This window comes from Perognathus longimembris, chromosome 17 (assembly GCF_023159225.1).
Source record: "Perognathus longimembris pacificus isolate PPM17 chromosome 17, ASM2315922v1, whole genome shotgun sequence".
Classification (NCBI taxonomy): Eukaryota; Metazoa; Chordata; class Mammalia; order Rodentia; family Heteromyidae; genus Perognathus; species Perognathus longimembris.
The window spans coordinates 47,800,847-47,815,358 of NC_063177.1; the positions used below are offsets into that span (position 1 = coordinate 47,800,847).

A 14,512-nucleotide genomic window follows, 5' to 3' on the forward strand; every position below is an offset into this window, starting at 1 on the left:
GAACATGTCCCACCATATGCATAGGCTCTAGAGAGGAGGGGAACAGATATCTTCAATGGAATATTCCAGAAATCTGCCTTTCACAGCGCCAAATAATTAGCTCCAATGTTCTTAGGAGGTCTGCATAAAGTAATCAATATATGCCCCAAACCTAGCATGTAATGTATATCCTTAGTTTTTCAAGTGAAGAAGACTAAGAGATGTGCATTATTGATGTACTCAACATAGTATCATTTTACATTATGCTTCTGAAATTGTAGTTTTGATATTCTATGTGCCCTAAGATTGCTATCTTAGTTCCTTTCACAGGACTGAGAGATAAAAATATTCCCCTTGAAAGATGCTCACTTAAGATTATTAGCATTGCTTTCAATGCTGAAATAATAATGTATGCACCTCCAAGAGTGGTCGGTGCCCATAAAATGGGATGGTGACACATCCTTCTTTTAAAAAAGTGCTTCACTAAAACACTCCCTGAGTCTAATGAGATGTTGTTAGTACAACTGAGACACATCTTAGAAAGTCTTGTATTATTTAAGGGAAAGTTTTATAAGACAGAGATAATTGCACTGTTTTGTCATTGAGTTAATTGCAAGGAATTCTTATTCTAGTGCTATTATAAGTGATGTGAACTACAGCTTTCAATGTGTCAACTTGTATCAACTCATGGGTAATTCATAAAAGTCAAGTAAGTCAACTGAGAAATAATAATAGTTAAAATAACTTAATCATGTTCAAAAGAAGAAATGCTGGATACCTTGTCTCAAGACCTCATGACTGTTCTCTTAAGATGAAGGAAGCATGTTATTTCCATAGATAAGAAAGACAGGGGAATCAAAGTAAAGATCTTTACTTAACTACCTTTGAATGTTCAGTTAGACAACAATGATAATAGTGGTCATACTAACAAGACTCACATTTAAAAAGTATGCCAATTAATTTTGTGAAATTTAAGGTATCTTGAGGTCTCTGGTTAGATAAGGTCATAGAATATATAGACTTGGAAATAAGGCCTATCAACTTTTAGTGCTTTTTGTAAGAGTATATAGCCTGTATCATAAAAAACACGGAAAATTAAAAATATGTTCAAATTTGATGCAAATATATATGTATATATTTTAAAAATACTCATCAACAAGATCATTCTGATTCTTATTGAAAGCATTTATCTTTGCAGGTTTCAAATTTCCTGCATTGTCAAAACAGACAAAAAATTACTTATAGTCTAAAGTCTGCAAAATGACAGGAAAAGAAAAATCAGTAAATTTTTAAAGTGAGTAAAAAATACTGTGCTAGTGGATATTCGATTCCATGTCCACTGAAATCAATATTATGTCTTAATCTGTACTGACTGAATAAAAAAGATAAGTCAATATTTTTAAATTAGGGAAAGGAAATCAATCCCTATCACATCCTTAGACGAATAAGCAATTCCATTGTGTGTGTGTGAAACAAGATTCGTTTGCTGGCACCATCATTGCATGGTCTATTTGCTCTCAACCTCCATCACTGGGGCTTCTTGACTTTGCCCACTGGCTCCACTAATAAGAAATATTTTTTGAGAAAATTTGTGAGTTCCAAAGGTATGTTGGATCATATCTAGATAAGGCACATTAATGTGTAGAATATAGTCTTAAAAAGAGTTACAAGCTCCTATGATTTGGGTGTACAATGTAATTCACAGGCTCGTTTGCTGGCCACTTGGTCACCAGTTGGTGCACTACTTTGGGACGTGATAGAACTTCAGGAGGTGGATCCTGAAGGCCCTAGCTGAAGAGAGAGGCTCACAGAGGAGCATGATGTGGGAAGTTAGGACCTGGCCCCCAGTTTTCCTCCTTGCTCTTTGAATTCTGACCAGCACCCCATGGAGAATCTTTCACCCCATGCTCCTGCCACCATAATGCTCTGTCCAGAGTCAATGCTGCCAAAAGGACTATGGGCTGAAGCCTCTGAAATCCTGAACCAAAGTAAACCCTCCCTTTGGTTGTTTCTGTCAGGTATTTTGACACAGTGACACAGAAACATGGTTAATGTACAAGCTTAAATGCAAGTGCTGCTACACGGATCTTTAAGGGTCTTCAGGTGGGAGGAGCTTCCACTTCACGGAGGAATCAATCTCCTCATCAAAATCATCCAGTTCCTGTTCTTTGGAGAGCTCCAGGAAAACCTGTAATGGGAGAAAAAAAATAAAGGGGAGGGATGTTACATTTTCTTCTGAAGCTGCCACAGAGAGCAAAGGGTATGAGTATATTATGAATTCATATTCATTGGATGATGTAAAATCGCTTGAACTGACGTACCTGTTCCAGAGTAGACTGTGAAAGACTGTACTCCTCCAAGTTGAAGTTCTGCTTAACTGTGTAAGGATGAATATACATTAGGGGTTCATGTTGTTTTTATTCAGGGAACTTACTGGGAACATTCAATCAAAAATCTAAGAAATTGGGGCTTTTTTCATTCCATTATGCGAGTATCTGGTGCATTTGCTTTCCAATATTTAGTCCCCAGATTTTTATTACTCTATATTTTGTATTTGGATTTCTGACTGAGGCACCATAAGACTGGAAAAAAAGTAGAACAGGCTTCAGAATGTGAATTAGGGGTAAGTTAAGACACAGTTGTTTCGGCTGGAAAACCACCATGTACCCACTACATCTGCCCTTACTCTTCTCTATCCCCATAGGCTGGTGTGCGGTGAGGTCTCCTTCAGGCTATCCGATGGAAAGCCCAACAGGAAGGTCAGAGGAGAGGAAAGGTCACAGCACATATTCTTTCATCCCTTCCCTGACATCCATGTGTCCCCAGACGGAAGGTCATGATTTCTCTCAAGCTGGTGACTCCCACAGGACTCTGCTTCCAGGTTCTAATCATTGCTTCCTTTCTCTGCGCTTTTGGATCTAATGGTCCCAGATATGTTGTTTCTAGTCTCAGGGTATTTTGCTGCCACTGCACTCAATCAGGGACCCCCTGATGATATATGACATGTTGATGATGAAGCCAAGTTGCTGCCATATTATCTCTCCTCCCTTGCCATTTCACTCCACGCAGGAGAGGCCCAGACATATTATGAGTCAGGAGGCATCAAGTGAGAAGAGTGATAAAGCTGACCATCCTATCGTCCTAGATGCAGATCTCCAAATTGGAGACAAGACTGACCTGGCAGGGCCATGTGATGCTAGAATTTTGCTGGAGTTTATATGATCAGAGTGTGATCTTGTGGTAGAAAAGAATGAATTTATGTAAAGGGAAAGGAAAGGCCACGGAGTATGTGTTTCCTTTGCACTTTACTGAGCTTAGCTCATTCAATACATGTGTTGCAACTGAGACTCCTGATGACATTTGGAGGAAAAGGAAATGATAGCTTATGCTTCCACATTTTGCACTCTGGGTCATCTTCACATAATAGGGTAGGAAATTGTGATAAGAAGTTGTGGTTTTAAGTAGAAAAATAAAGTTTTAAGTAGAAAAATAAATTTTAGCAAATGAAGCACCACAGAAGAAACTGTAGGCAGCAGAGAACGCTGTTGAAAGCAGAAATGTTAGGAGGCTTTTAAAGAAAGATTGTGTTGTACTCTCAGGTGCTAGCTTTCCTGGAACATCAGCCTCTCTGCTATTATCTCATTAGGAAGTGCTTCTTGTGTTCTCAGAGCCTGCTGTGGGAATCCTTCACAAGGAAAGGATGCAAAACTAGCAACTAGACTAAAAGAGTTAGTATGGAAAGGAGACTCTAGCATGAAGTTGACCAGTAAGGCGGGGAAAGAAAATCTATCTGGTAATCTTGATCCTGTATCAAAGACTCTTAATAGCTGGGAAGCCTGGTCCTCTGATGAAAGCAGATAAGAACCCAGAGGTACATCTCAGGAGAAGGCTGGGTAAAATGGTGAGAACGCGAAACCCATCAGGATTCTTGCATTAACATACCAAGCGAATACTGAGTCCATGTTAGTTCAATGCAGCATGTCAAAATCTAAATCAAAAGGCTAAAAGAGACTCATGGATTAGCTGACTTGACCATAGATGGACTTCCATATTATCATCTAAAGTATATAAAAACACATTAAGATAAAATCAAACCTATATTTTTCTCTTTGAATAAGTGTGTGGACATTCCTGTTCCAAGTATTGTTTTCTTTCCTCCAGAGCAGTGTTCAATTAAGACAAGGCTTCTCAAACCCAATACTAATGACCACTTGGTTTAATCATTCTTTCCTGTGGGCTAGCTTTATTTCTGGCCTTGACCTACAAGACACCAGATGTACCCTGTGACCCCCACCTCTAGTCATCAAAACCAAAAATACCCTTAAAAATTGCCAAAAATCATCCCCTTCTGAGAGCCACTGGATTGGAAATCTTAACTTACTTACAGTGGAATACTACAATTCAGTAGTTGTATATGTTATACTGTTGAGTTGGAATTTTCCTTGTTTCTCAATACTGTCTCTCAACCATCACTTACCTAGCTCCAATTTGGAGAAAGTTTGTGATAAAGGTCGAACATCCTCAATGGGCAATTTATAAACCATCAAGGAGGAATACCTGTAAAGAAGAGAAAGTAAGACTGACCTCTAGCTTTCAAGGTCATAACCTTAAATAGGTCCTTGTCTGAAAAAAGAAACTCAACAATTTTGTCAAGCATTTGTTTAAATACACCCATCAATCTGGTCTTGGAGACAGCCATAGAGTAAATGGTCTTTGATCAACAAAATGCCAGTCCACTACGTAGACAGGAACATGAGGAAGGAAATCAACAGCATTAAGCCTTAGGAAGGAAGGAACTAGATTATTTTCCCTCCTTCTCAGTGAGAGAATATTGAAGCCCAAACACACACAAAAACCCAACAACATCCAAGTCCAATTTGGCTCTACCACAGTTACTTGGTGTTATTCCTAAGCCTAAAATGCTATTACTGATAATAATGAGTTGGGGACACCATTCAATGAACTCTGAGAGATGGCTGGTACTGAAGCTTGGGTTTTATTCAGGGGCTTTCCTTTATGAAAGGAAGATTTTACCCTCTGGAAGGGGCCACTGAGATGACCTAGGCTCATGTATATGCTACCTGCACCACATCATAGAGCCACCAGAAGTGTTAACTCCCTTCCAAGAGTCAACTTCCAAATAACATTTGGTCGTCCCATTTCTCTATTATGGTAGCACTTGGAACAGAGCCTTTCCCTAGTAATGAAGGTACTCAGTAACTTTTTTAATCAGTGAAAAGATAAAAGCTTTTATTTCTTCACCACTCCAATAGAAACAGCGACACAAAACCCTTATGCTTACCTTTCCTGCCGAGCGGCCTGAGGGAAAAGTCTGAGTATCTCTGCATGGAGGGACTCCACCTGTGTGGGAGTCTTCACCTTCATCTCTAGCAGGTAATCTTTGCCAAACTTGCTTTTCAGGTGTTGGATGGAACCAACACATCTGGAGACAGAAGGAGGATGAAATCAAGCAAATCAGGAGAGAATCTGTGGCCAGAATCTGTGGTCATTCGGCCCCAGAGGCCCCAGAGGCACAAAGAGCTGGGATTGGCCTCTCCAGCTCCTCGCAATGGGTAACGCTCTTCTATCAGAGCAGGTAAGCGAGGGATCAAGCGCAGGCCGAGAGATGCACTCACCTCAGCCTTCCAGACACCATGATGGCCACGCGGTCACACACGGCTTCAGCCTCCACCATGTAGTGGGTGGTCAGGAGGGCGCCCCGGTCCATATTTTTAATGGTGGCCCGGATCGCCTGCCTAGAGTTCAGTCAGAGAAAGAAGTTAACTAAAGGGAAAGTTCAGGGTAGTGTGGAATTTTTTTTTTTAAAGCAGAGTTTCAGCTGACACACTTATAAAACAAGATGTGAATTCAGACTAGGCCCAAACTAGAAATCTTGTAGGATAACAGTCATGAAACGAAACAAACCATTGTTAGACTACAAAATTTAGGAAATGGATTAGCCAAACATAGAGAGTGATATTGGGTGAAAGGATTTTAAAAAAAACAAACCAATAACAAAACAAAAAATTGTTATTTCAAAAGTATTTGTGAGAGTGCAAGGGATGAAAGGCTGAAAATGAGAATTTATTTTTAAAAAATTATGATAATTTTGACATGTGCTATCAAGATATAAAATATCAGACTACAGAAATTTCCATTTGAAAGAAGTTTTTTCTTGTTGGAATATTTCTTTTATCCTCCCAAAGGATTACATGCTAAGTGACACTGCAGACATATTTATAAGTTAAAATTGATCTAAGTATGCCTCATACATACTAGAAGGTCTAAGAGGAAAGAAAATCCCTTAGAATGTGTTAGGTTGACAAGCATACTTTCTTTCTCAATGAGAACTGTTTGTTTGTTGTAATACAAAGGGGCTATTTCTTTTTCTTTTCTTTCCTCCCTCCCTCCCTTCCTTTCCTTTCCTTTCCTTTCCTTTCCTTTCCTTTCTCCTTCCTTCCCTCCCTTCCTCTCTCCCTCCCTCCCTCCCTTCCTTCCTTCCTTCCTTCCTTCCTTCCTTCCTTCCTTCCTTCCTTCCTTCCTTCCATCAGTTGTGGGGCTTGCACTCAGGGCCTGGGTGCTGTCCCTGAGCCTCTTTGTGCTCAAGCCTAGTGCTCTACCACCTGAGCCACAGTGCCATTTCCGATGTTTTTAGTGGTTAATTGGAGATGAGTCTCATGGGGACTTTTCTGTCTGGGCTGGATTTGAACTGTGATTCTATTATCTCAGCCTCCTGAAGAGCTATAATTACAGGTGTGAGCCACTGGCACCGGACTTATTTCTTTTTTCTCAGTGTTGATTTCCCTGTGGGTGGGTATCTTTTTGTTTCTAAGTAAACATCAGTTCTGAAGGCAAGTTGCTACAGGATCTGTATGTCCACACAAGGACAATTCAGGATAACGCCTCACCACATTTGCTGCTGGCCCTCGGGGTCCATGCCTGTGGATGGCTCATCCAGAAGCAGCACTGACGGGTTTCCCAGGATGCTCAGCACGAAGCACAGCTGGAAGGAGAGGCATTGCTTATTAGACTGTGGTTCTCAGGATGCTCAGAGCATCCCCAAGTCTGACCCATACCTTTCTCTTTACTCCCTCTGCTAAGGTCTTCACCGGGGCCTTCAGCTTATCTTGAAGCTTAAATGCATCCACTAGTCTAAAGGAAACAGAGGGATTTCATCATCATTACCCATAAGCAGTGGGAAAGGCACAAGGCAGAACCACCAGATCAGAGCACACACTACAGTGGGGAATTGTGGAGAATCATCCTTGTGCTCATGACTTTGAAAACCCCAAGAGGTTGATGTGTGAGTTGCTTTGACCCCAGTGCGAAGTTGTTAGGGGATGAGGCCTGGTGGGAGGTCCTCAGCTGAAGTGAAGGTGAAGCATCCGAAGGGACTAAGAATTTCTGCTTTGCTCTGGCTTCCTGTCTGGCCCTATGATTGCTCTTTCTCACACACATCCCTGCCTTGCAGTAACTGGCTGTTTGGCCCGCACCAGAAGCTGTCCAATCTTGGATTGTCCACCTCCAAAAGTCCAAGTGAAATAAATGTCTTTTCTTTGAATGTAGCTGGCCTTGGGAGGTTCATGATAATCACGTTAAATTGAGCAATACAGATAGTTTCACCATCCTCCCACTTGTATTATCAATGATTTCTTTCCTACAGTCAAGTTTTTGTCTCCAGGCTTGCAAGGAAGGGAAAACAACTCTGACTTGAGTCCTAGATGTTCAAGTCTCCTCCCACAAGCAAGGGGGTCGTGATTTAGAAACTCGCTTCTTTGATTTTATGTGAACATTATTCACATTGTGTCCCCCTAGTAGGGAAGGGGTGGGGGCTGTTCATGTACCGTTCAATGGTGATTGAAGCATCCTTCTTCCTCAGCCCTTTCATGGCTGCATATACCTCTAGGTGTTCCCCCACTGTCAGGACAGGCCACAGTAAGTTTTCCTGAGGACAGTACCCCAGGAAGCCCTGGGTGTCCTCCTCACCGCTCTTCTTCAAAACCACCTACGCCAAACAAGTCATTTTCAGAGTCGGCTCAAAATGGTGTGCACAGAACATAAATGAGCACAGCCTCTGTATGGAGGTTCATTAAAAAAAAATCAAACATAGAACTGGCCTAAGATCCAGCAATAGCACCCTATGGTATTTATCTAAATTAATAACAACAACAACAACAAAAATGGAAGTCAGGATACAATAAAGGCACCCACACATTCAAGTTCATTACAGAATTATTCACCATAGCTAAGTACTGGAATCAGCACAGATCTACAACTGATAAATGGATCAAGAAAATGTGACCAATTATATAGATGTATGACTATCCACACATACTTGTATGTAAATATATACATACATACATGCATTTTTAAACTAGCAGGAATAACAAAATTATTATCCATTTGCCAAGAAATGGATATAGTTGAATAAAGTCAGACCCAGAAAAACAAAGGACACCTACTTTATCTCATACACAGATGTCAGACTTAAATATAAATATATATGTATGTAACATCCATATACATGGACATTAGACCTAAATATCTACATATGTTGCATGCATATTATATACATGTGTGTAGATGTGTATATGTATATGTGTGTATATATGAATGTTAGATGATCATATTAACTAAAGTATGGTATATGGAGGAGTGAGATTCTGTAGTGTAACCCTTTGAAAATTAACAGTTTGACAAAATAAATATCAGTAAACTGAAACATATCTTGACTTAAAGAGGGGAGATTTAAGAGGAGGGGGTGGACAAAAGCAAAGAGCAATAAATAGAGTCATAATATTCAATGTTCCTACATGAAAATAGAACTAGGAAACCCAAGAGATGGGTGGGGGAAAGAGAAGGTGGGAGGTGGAGAAAGATATAGGAATGGCTTTGATCAAAATATACTGTACACATAAATGGGCAAGTTAATTTGAAATCCCCTTGTACAAGTATTTAAAGATAATATAACAAATCCAATTCTATCACAAAATTTGGGAAAAGTTCTGTATATGTGCATGTGAGTGTATATATCAGTAATATCTTCTCCTTGCATGAGTGCTAAGAATGAAAACATATAAGCAATCCCTTAGCTCTGGGAAAAGGATGGTAAAACATTCAATAATTTAAAAGCCAAATGTTATACATCATTTTCTCCTCCACAATATAGTTTAGATGTCATTACTAATTTGACAATTATTAGTTATTACTAATAGTTGGATTTGAGATTGTTTATCTGGTTGTCCATTGGTTGATGTAATTCACTGGTCCACACTTTCACCAGAGATACTTGTGAAGGATTTTGTTTTACCATTGATAAAAACTTATAACTATAGGCTCTATCCCACAATAAAGCAATAAAGCTCTCAGTCAGGAGCAATCATCCTGTCAGAGCAGATTTAACAATGTCTGGAGACATACTTGGTTGTCTGTGGTAGGAAAGGTGGTACTGGCATCTAGTGGGTAGAGATCAGGGATGCGGCTAAGCATTCTACCACATGCAAAAATTGTCAAATCCAAAATGCCATTAGGTCTAAGAATGAGAAATCCTCGACTAAATAATATATAAAATAAGTAATAAATCCTGAGCTGCTGCATTGGAAAACAATACATCCATGGCAACATTTATTATTTTGAGGAGCTAGAGTGTTGAAATAACTTGTGCCTGAATCTGAGCATTTGTGATAGCTTGAATTCTATTATCTTTACAGAAACCCTATGTTTGGTGTGTAGTTTTATCATTCTTCTGTTTACATATGCAAAAAAACATGTGCACAGATGAAGAAATTTGTACAAGGCCACAAAAGGGTAACCGTTTGTGACCTGAGACTGGATCACCCTTCAGACCAAGCCCTTGACCTTCATCCTATAATGTCCCTCTCCCATAGAAAAGAGTAGAAAACAAGTTAACTGGGCCCCTTGGGTGGCATTAGCCAAAAGGAAATGTACTCTTGGCTTGACTGTAACTGTAACCCCTCTGTTTTTAGCATTTTCAAATTAAAAAAAACAAACACCTTTCACTTGAAAGAGCGAACCAGAATGGGAGCAGCTAAATACACAAGGGGTCCAATTAAAGCCTCAGTTCAACATATTCAAGGAAATAAGTGTGCCTGAGAATGCTGTAGATTTAGTATGGCAAGCATTCAAAGAAAGGCCTTTGGGGGAGGTACATTTTCTAGTAATGAGAAGATAACCAAGCACTATGGCTACTCTATCCACAGGGAGCTCAGACCCAAAGACCCTACAGTGAGATCGGTAAAGGCTATGGATGATATGCCAACACAGCCCACAGCATGTCAAGCCTTTTTCACCTATGGTAAAGGTCTTGATCTATGAATTCTAAAGCAGAGTTTGTCATTGGGAGAGTGACAGGCTATCCTTTACATGAGGTTTTGTTTAGTGCCAGTACTGCGGCTAAAACTCAGAGCCTGGGTGCTTTTTCATTGAAGGGATAGCACTATACTCCTTAAGCTCTATTTCTACTTCTGATTTTTTTTTGCTGGTTAGTTGGGGATAAGAGTCTCATGAACTTTTTCTGCCTGGTCTGGCTTCAAACCTGGATCCTTAGATGCCAGCTTCCTGAGTGGCAAGGATGACAGGCACGAGCCCCTGGCACCTGGCATCTCTGTATTTTTAAGATGAACAGCCACATTCACTGTAAGCTGTTTGTCCTGGGAAGCATTCAAACAGCATTATTCCTGTGGACTTTACTGACCTGACCTGCAGTTGGTTTTGTGTCTCCTGTTATCATCTTAATTGTTGTACTTTTACCAGCTCCATTGTGTCCTAACAGTCCTATAATTTCACCTGAAAGAAAAAAGCAGATGTGCTCAGACATGTAGTTACAACACAAATCAAAGCACATATCACTTGAAGACGATGTCAAGCACTCTGTAAAAGGTGCCTTGCACATTGCATTGAACCAATATGTGGGTGACATGTGCTGTTTGTCAGCTGTGCTGCTCTGCTTCAGTCAGATTTTACCCATTGGGGAATTATGTTGCTTTAAAACCCATTCCAAGGCTGAGGATAGGCTGTTTGCCTACTCCATGTAAGGTGAGATCCTGGGTTCTATTCAACACGACATAAATAAGTATCAAGTAAATAAATAAATGCATTTTTAAATAGAGAGAACAAAACCTGTACCCCCATTTTTAATGGAAAGACTGCATTTTTTTGCTGCTGCTGTTCTAATTGCTGTTTATTGTTCTACAGAACCTAGATAACTGTCTTCTTTTTTTCTTTTTTTTTTTGCCAGTCCTGGGCCTTGGACTCAGGGCCTGAGCACTGTCCCTGGCTTCTTTTTGCTCAAGGCTAGCACTCTGCCACTTGAGTCACAGCGCCACTTCTGGCCATTTTCTGTATATGTGGTGCTGGGGAATCGAACCCAGGGCTTCAAGTATACGAGGCAAGCGCTCTTGCCACTAGGCCATATCCCCAGCCCGATAACTGTCTTCTGATGCAAAGAAAAACTCTTATGATTATGACCTAGGCTTGCAAACCCAAAAGAGCTACTGAACAACCTGGCCATCTCTTAGGTTCAGCAACATAAAGCTGTGATTCAGAAACTCTTTACCACTTAGAAGCATTGTATCTTTAGAGGTCAAGACGGCTCTACTAATAGAACTACTGTTTCCAACCTTTTTTGACACAGAAAGAAACATTTCTTGTGGCGATTTTTTTCTTCCATTTGGAAAAGCAATTTTTCCTTTTGCACGCATATTCTTTCCGGAGACAGTTGGCAATGATAACTGGTTTCTGTAAGGAGAAATGAGTAGTAATGTGGTGTTGCTCCACCTTCCCTTGAGAAAGCACGCTGCCCTCTCACTTGACATTCCCAGGATGACTCAAGAATCGAACCCTTTCCCTACAAACTGGCATTTTCATGAGAACTCTCCTAACTCTATATCTTCATAGGGAAATGCAGTTTGCATGGTCATTGGGCGATTTGTGATTGCCCATCTTGAGACAGCCTGAATAAAGCTAGTCACTGAATTCATGGCTTTGTTAAAACATATACTCACACACAAGTACTTCTGAATTGCTTAGAGTAAGCTTTACTTGGGTTATCAAAGTCACAAAATATTTCTGAGGTTTTAAAATGTCTGACTATACTGATCAAAACTGTGACCCTGAAAAATAAGTTAATTAATCTGTACTTCCTTTGCTTTCTTAACATTGTGTGTACTGCATACTTACCTACATGTGTAAGGGTGAAAGACCCTCAGGCATTTTTTCAGGAAAAAACCTAAGATTAGAATGAAGTTTGCTTTATCTGACAAAATTATTTGATAAAGACTATTTTGGGGGCTGGAAATATGGCCTAGTGGCAAGAGTGCTTGCCTCCTATACATGAAGCCCTAGGTTAGATTCCCCAGCACCACATATATAGAAAATGGCCAGAAGTGGCGCTGTGGCTCAAGTGGCAGAGTGCTAGCCTTGAGCAAAAAGAAGCCAGGGACAGTGTTCAGGCCCTGAGTTTAAGGCCCAGGGGTGGCAAAAAAAAAGACTATTTTTTGTGAGTTCTACCTCATCCGTTTCTAGGACAGCCATTGCATTTGCTGTTCTTGCTCTTTCCATTTGTACATCTTCATCCTCTCCTTCAGGTTCTTCTGGATTTGGAAAAACATCACTGCTTTTTGGAGAAATTCTGAAATCCAAATAGCATGAGAATATCAGGTTTCTAGTTGAAAACTTGTAGCAAAAGAAAAATATATTTTTTCTATATACTGCTATCAGTTATCTGAACAAAATAACCAGGAGTACCATAGAATCTCCTTTCTTCGACCAGCATCTGCCTTTCAAATGGCCTACTTCCTTTCAGTCATGAGTCGAAAGGTACTATTCTTACATTATCTTGACTTTTGATTTAAGTATAGTTTTTGTTAGGAGCCATGACTGCTTTTCAAATGATAAAGCAGTACATACCCTTTAGAAAAGAACTTGGAGGCAGGGTTGTGTGAGAAAATGAATCTAGAAACTAATTTTGACCTGTATGTTCTAGAACTTAAATTTTTTCAACCTGAACACAGGGTCCTTTCTCAGTGATTTCTTCCCAAAGCGCCTCTCCAGACAGCGCAGAACGAAAAGAAAGATGAAAAAGTGGAGGTAAGACTATGGGAAAAGAAAGGTAATCAAAGTTAGTTTAGCATCATCATACAAACAATGATTTCAATATTGCAATGGATTAAGATTTAGTTGTCTAAACAATGTTCATCGCAGCACAATTTGTCATAGCGAGAAGCTGGAACCAACCCAGATGCCCCTCCATAGATGAATGGATCAGGAAAATGTGGTACATTTACACAATGGAATTTTATGCCTCTATCAGAAAGAATGACATTGTTCCATTTGTAAGGAAATGGAAGGACTTGGAAAAAGTTATACTAAGTGAAGTGAGCCAGACCCAAAGAAACATGGACTCTATGGCCTCCCTTATTGGGAATAATTAGTACAGGTTTAGGCAAGCCATAGCAGAGCATCACAAGGCCCAATAGCTATACCCTTAGGAACACATAAGATGATGCTAAGTGAAATGAACTCCATGATATGGAAACAAGTGATATATCACAGTTATAACTACTTTCAACGTCCTATGTGAATGTGTAGTTTCTATTATTGATGATGTTTTGTATCACCTTCCTATGTTTGTACCTACACTATCTCTGTAATCTTATCTGAGTATATTGGAAACCGTGTTTACTGGTATTGGAAGTAGGAAATTCAAAGGGAATACCAAATTCGAGAGACACGGGGTAAAAAAAGAGAAATAACTACAAAAGCAATACTTGCAAAACTGTTTGGTGTAAGTGAACTGAACAACTGGGCGGGGGGGAGGGAAGGGGGGGAGGGAGGGGGGCATGAGGGACAAGGCAACAAACAGTACAAGAAATGTATCCAACGCCCAACGTATGATACTGTAACCTCTCTGTACGTCAGTTTGAAAATAAAAATTTGAGAAAAAAAAAAAAAAAAAAAAAGATTTAGTTGTCTATAAAATTGATTACTGTTGTGTAATTATAACATTAGAATATTAATTGAGCTCACTTATCTATAAAATTGCATTTGACAACATTTCCACAAAGCATGAAGGTCAATAGAGTGGATATTCCATGGAATTCAAAATTAGTGTTTCTGCTCTTCAGAGAAAGTATAACATAAAAATAACAGTATGACATTGATATCAGTAAAGCTATTTCAAGTCTGGGCTATACTTTGGCATCAAATGGTCATTGACATTAGTAGTTGAGATTGAAAAGACATTGTGTGTGTGTGTGTGTGTGTGTGTGTGTGTGTGTGTGTGTGTGTGTACATGCTGTTTTGGATGTTCAAAATATCTAGACAGTTTTGTTTGTTTTTTTTTTTTTGCCATCCCTGGAGCTTGCCTTAGGGCCTGAGCACTGTCCCTTGCATCGTTTTACTCTAGGCTAGTACTCTGCCACTTGAGCCACAGCGCCCCTTCTGGCCGTTATTCTATATATGTGGTGCTGGGGCATGGAACCCGGGTCTTCATGTATACAAGGCAAACACTCTT

The 14,512-nt window shown here is 39.9% G+C and overlaps 1 protein-coding gene across 1 annotated transcript in view; it reads right to left on the bottom strand.

Moving 5' to 3' along the window:
• Positions 1-451: 451 nt before the first annotated feature.
• The window catches only part of Abca9 (ATP binding cassette subfamily A member 9), a 46,454-nt gene continuing 32,393 nt past the window's right edge, over positions 452-14,512 (bottom strand). Inside the window, exons 28-39 of the mRNA XM_048365179.1 lie at positions 13,001-13,092; positions 12,508-12,628; positions 11,619-11,736; positions 10,694-10,785; positions 7,824-7,984; positions 7,056-7,131; positions 6,888-6,982; positions 5,616-5,735; positions 5,282-5,422; positions 4,457-4,536; positions 2,301-2,356; positions 452-2,167 (exon numbers count right to left, since the gene is read on the bottom strand). Of these exons, the coding sequence (XP_048221136.1) occupies positions 2,069-2,167; positions 2,301-2,356; positions 4,457-4,536; positions 5,282-5,422; positions 5,616-5,735; positions 6,888-6,982; positions 7,056-7,131; positions 7,824-7,984; positions 10,694-10,785; positions 11,619-11,736; positions 12,508-12,628; positions 13,001-13,092 (1,251 nt within the window). The 3' untranslated portion in view covers positions 452-2,068. The remainder of the gene's footprint in view (positions 2,168-2,300; positions 2,357-4,456; positions 4,537-5,281; positions 5,423-5,615; positions 5,736-6,887; positions 6,983-7,055; positions 7,132-7,823; positions 7,985-10,693; positions 10,786-11,618; positions 11,737-12,507; positions 12,629-13,000; positions 13,093-14,512) is intronic.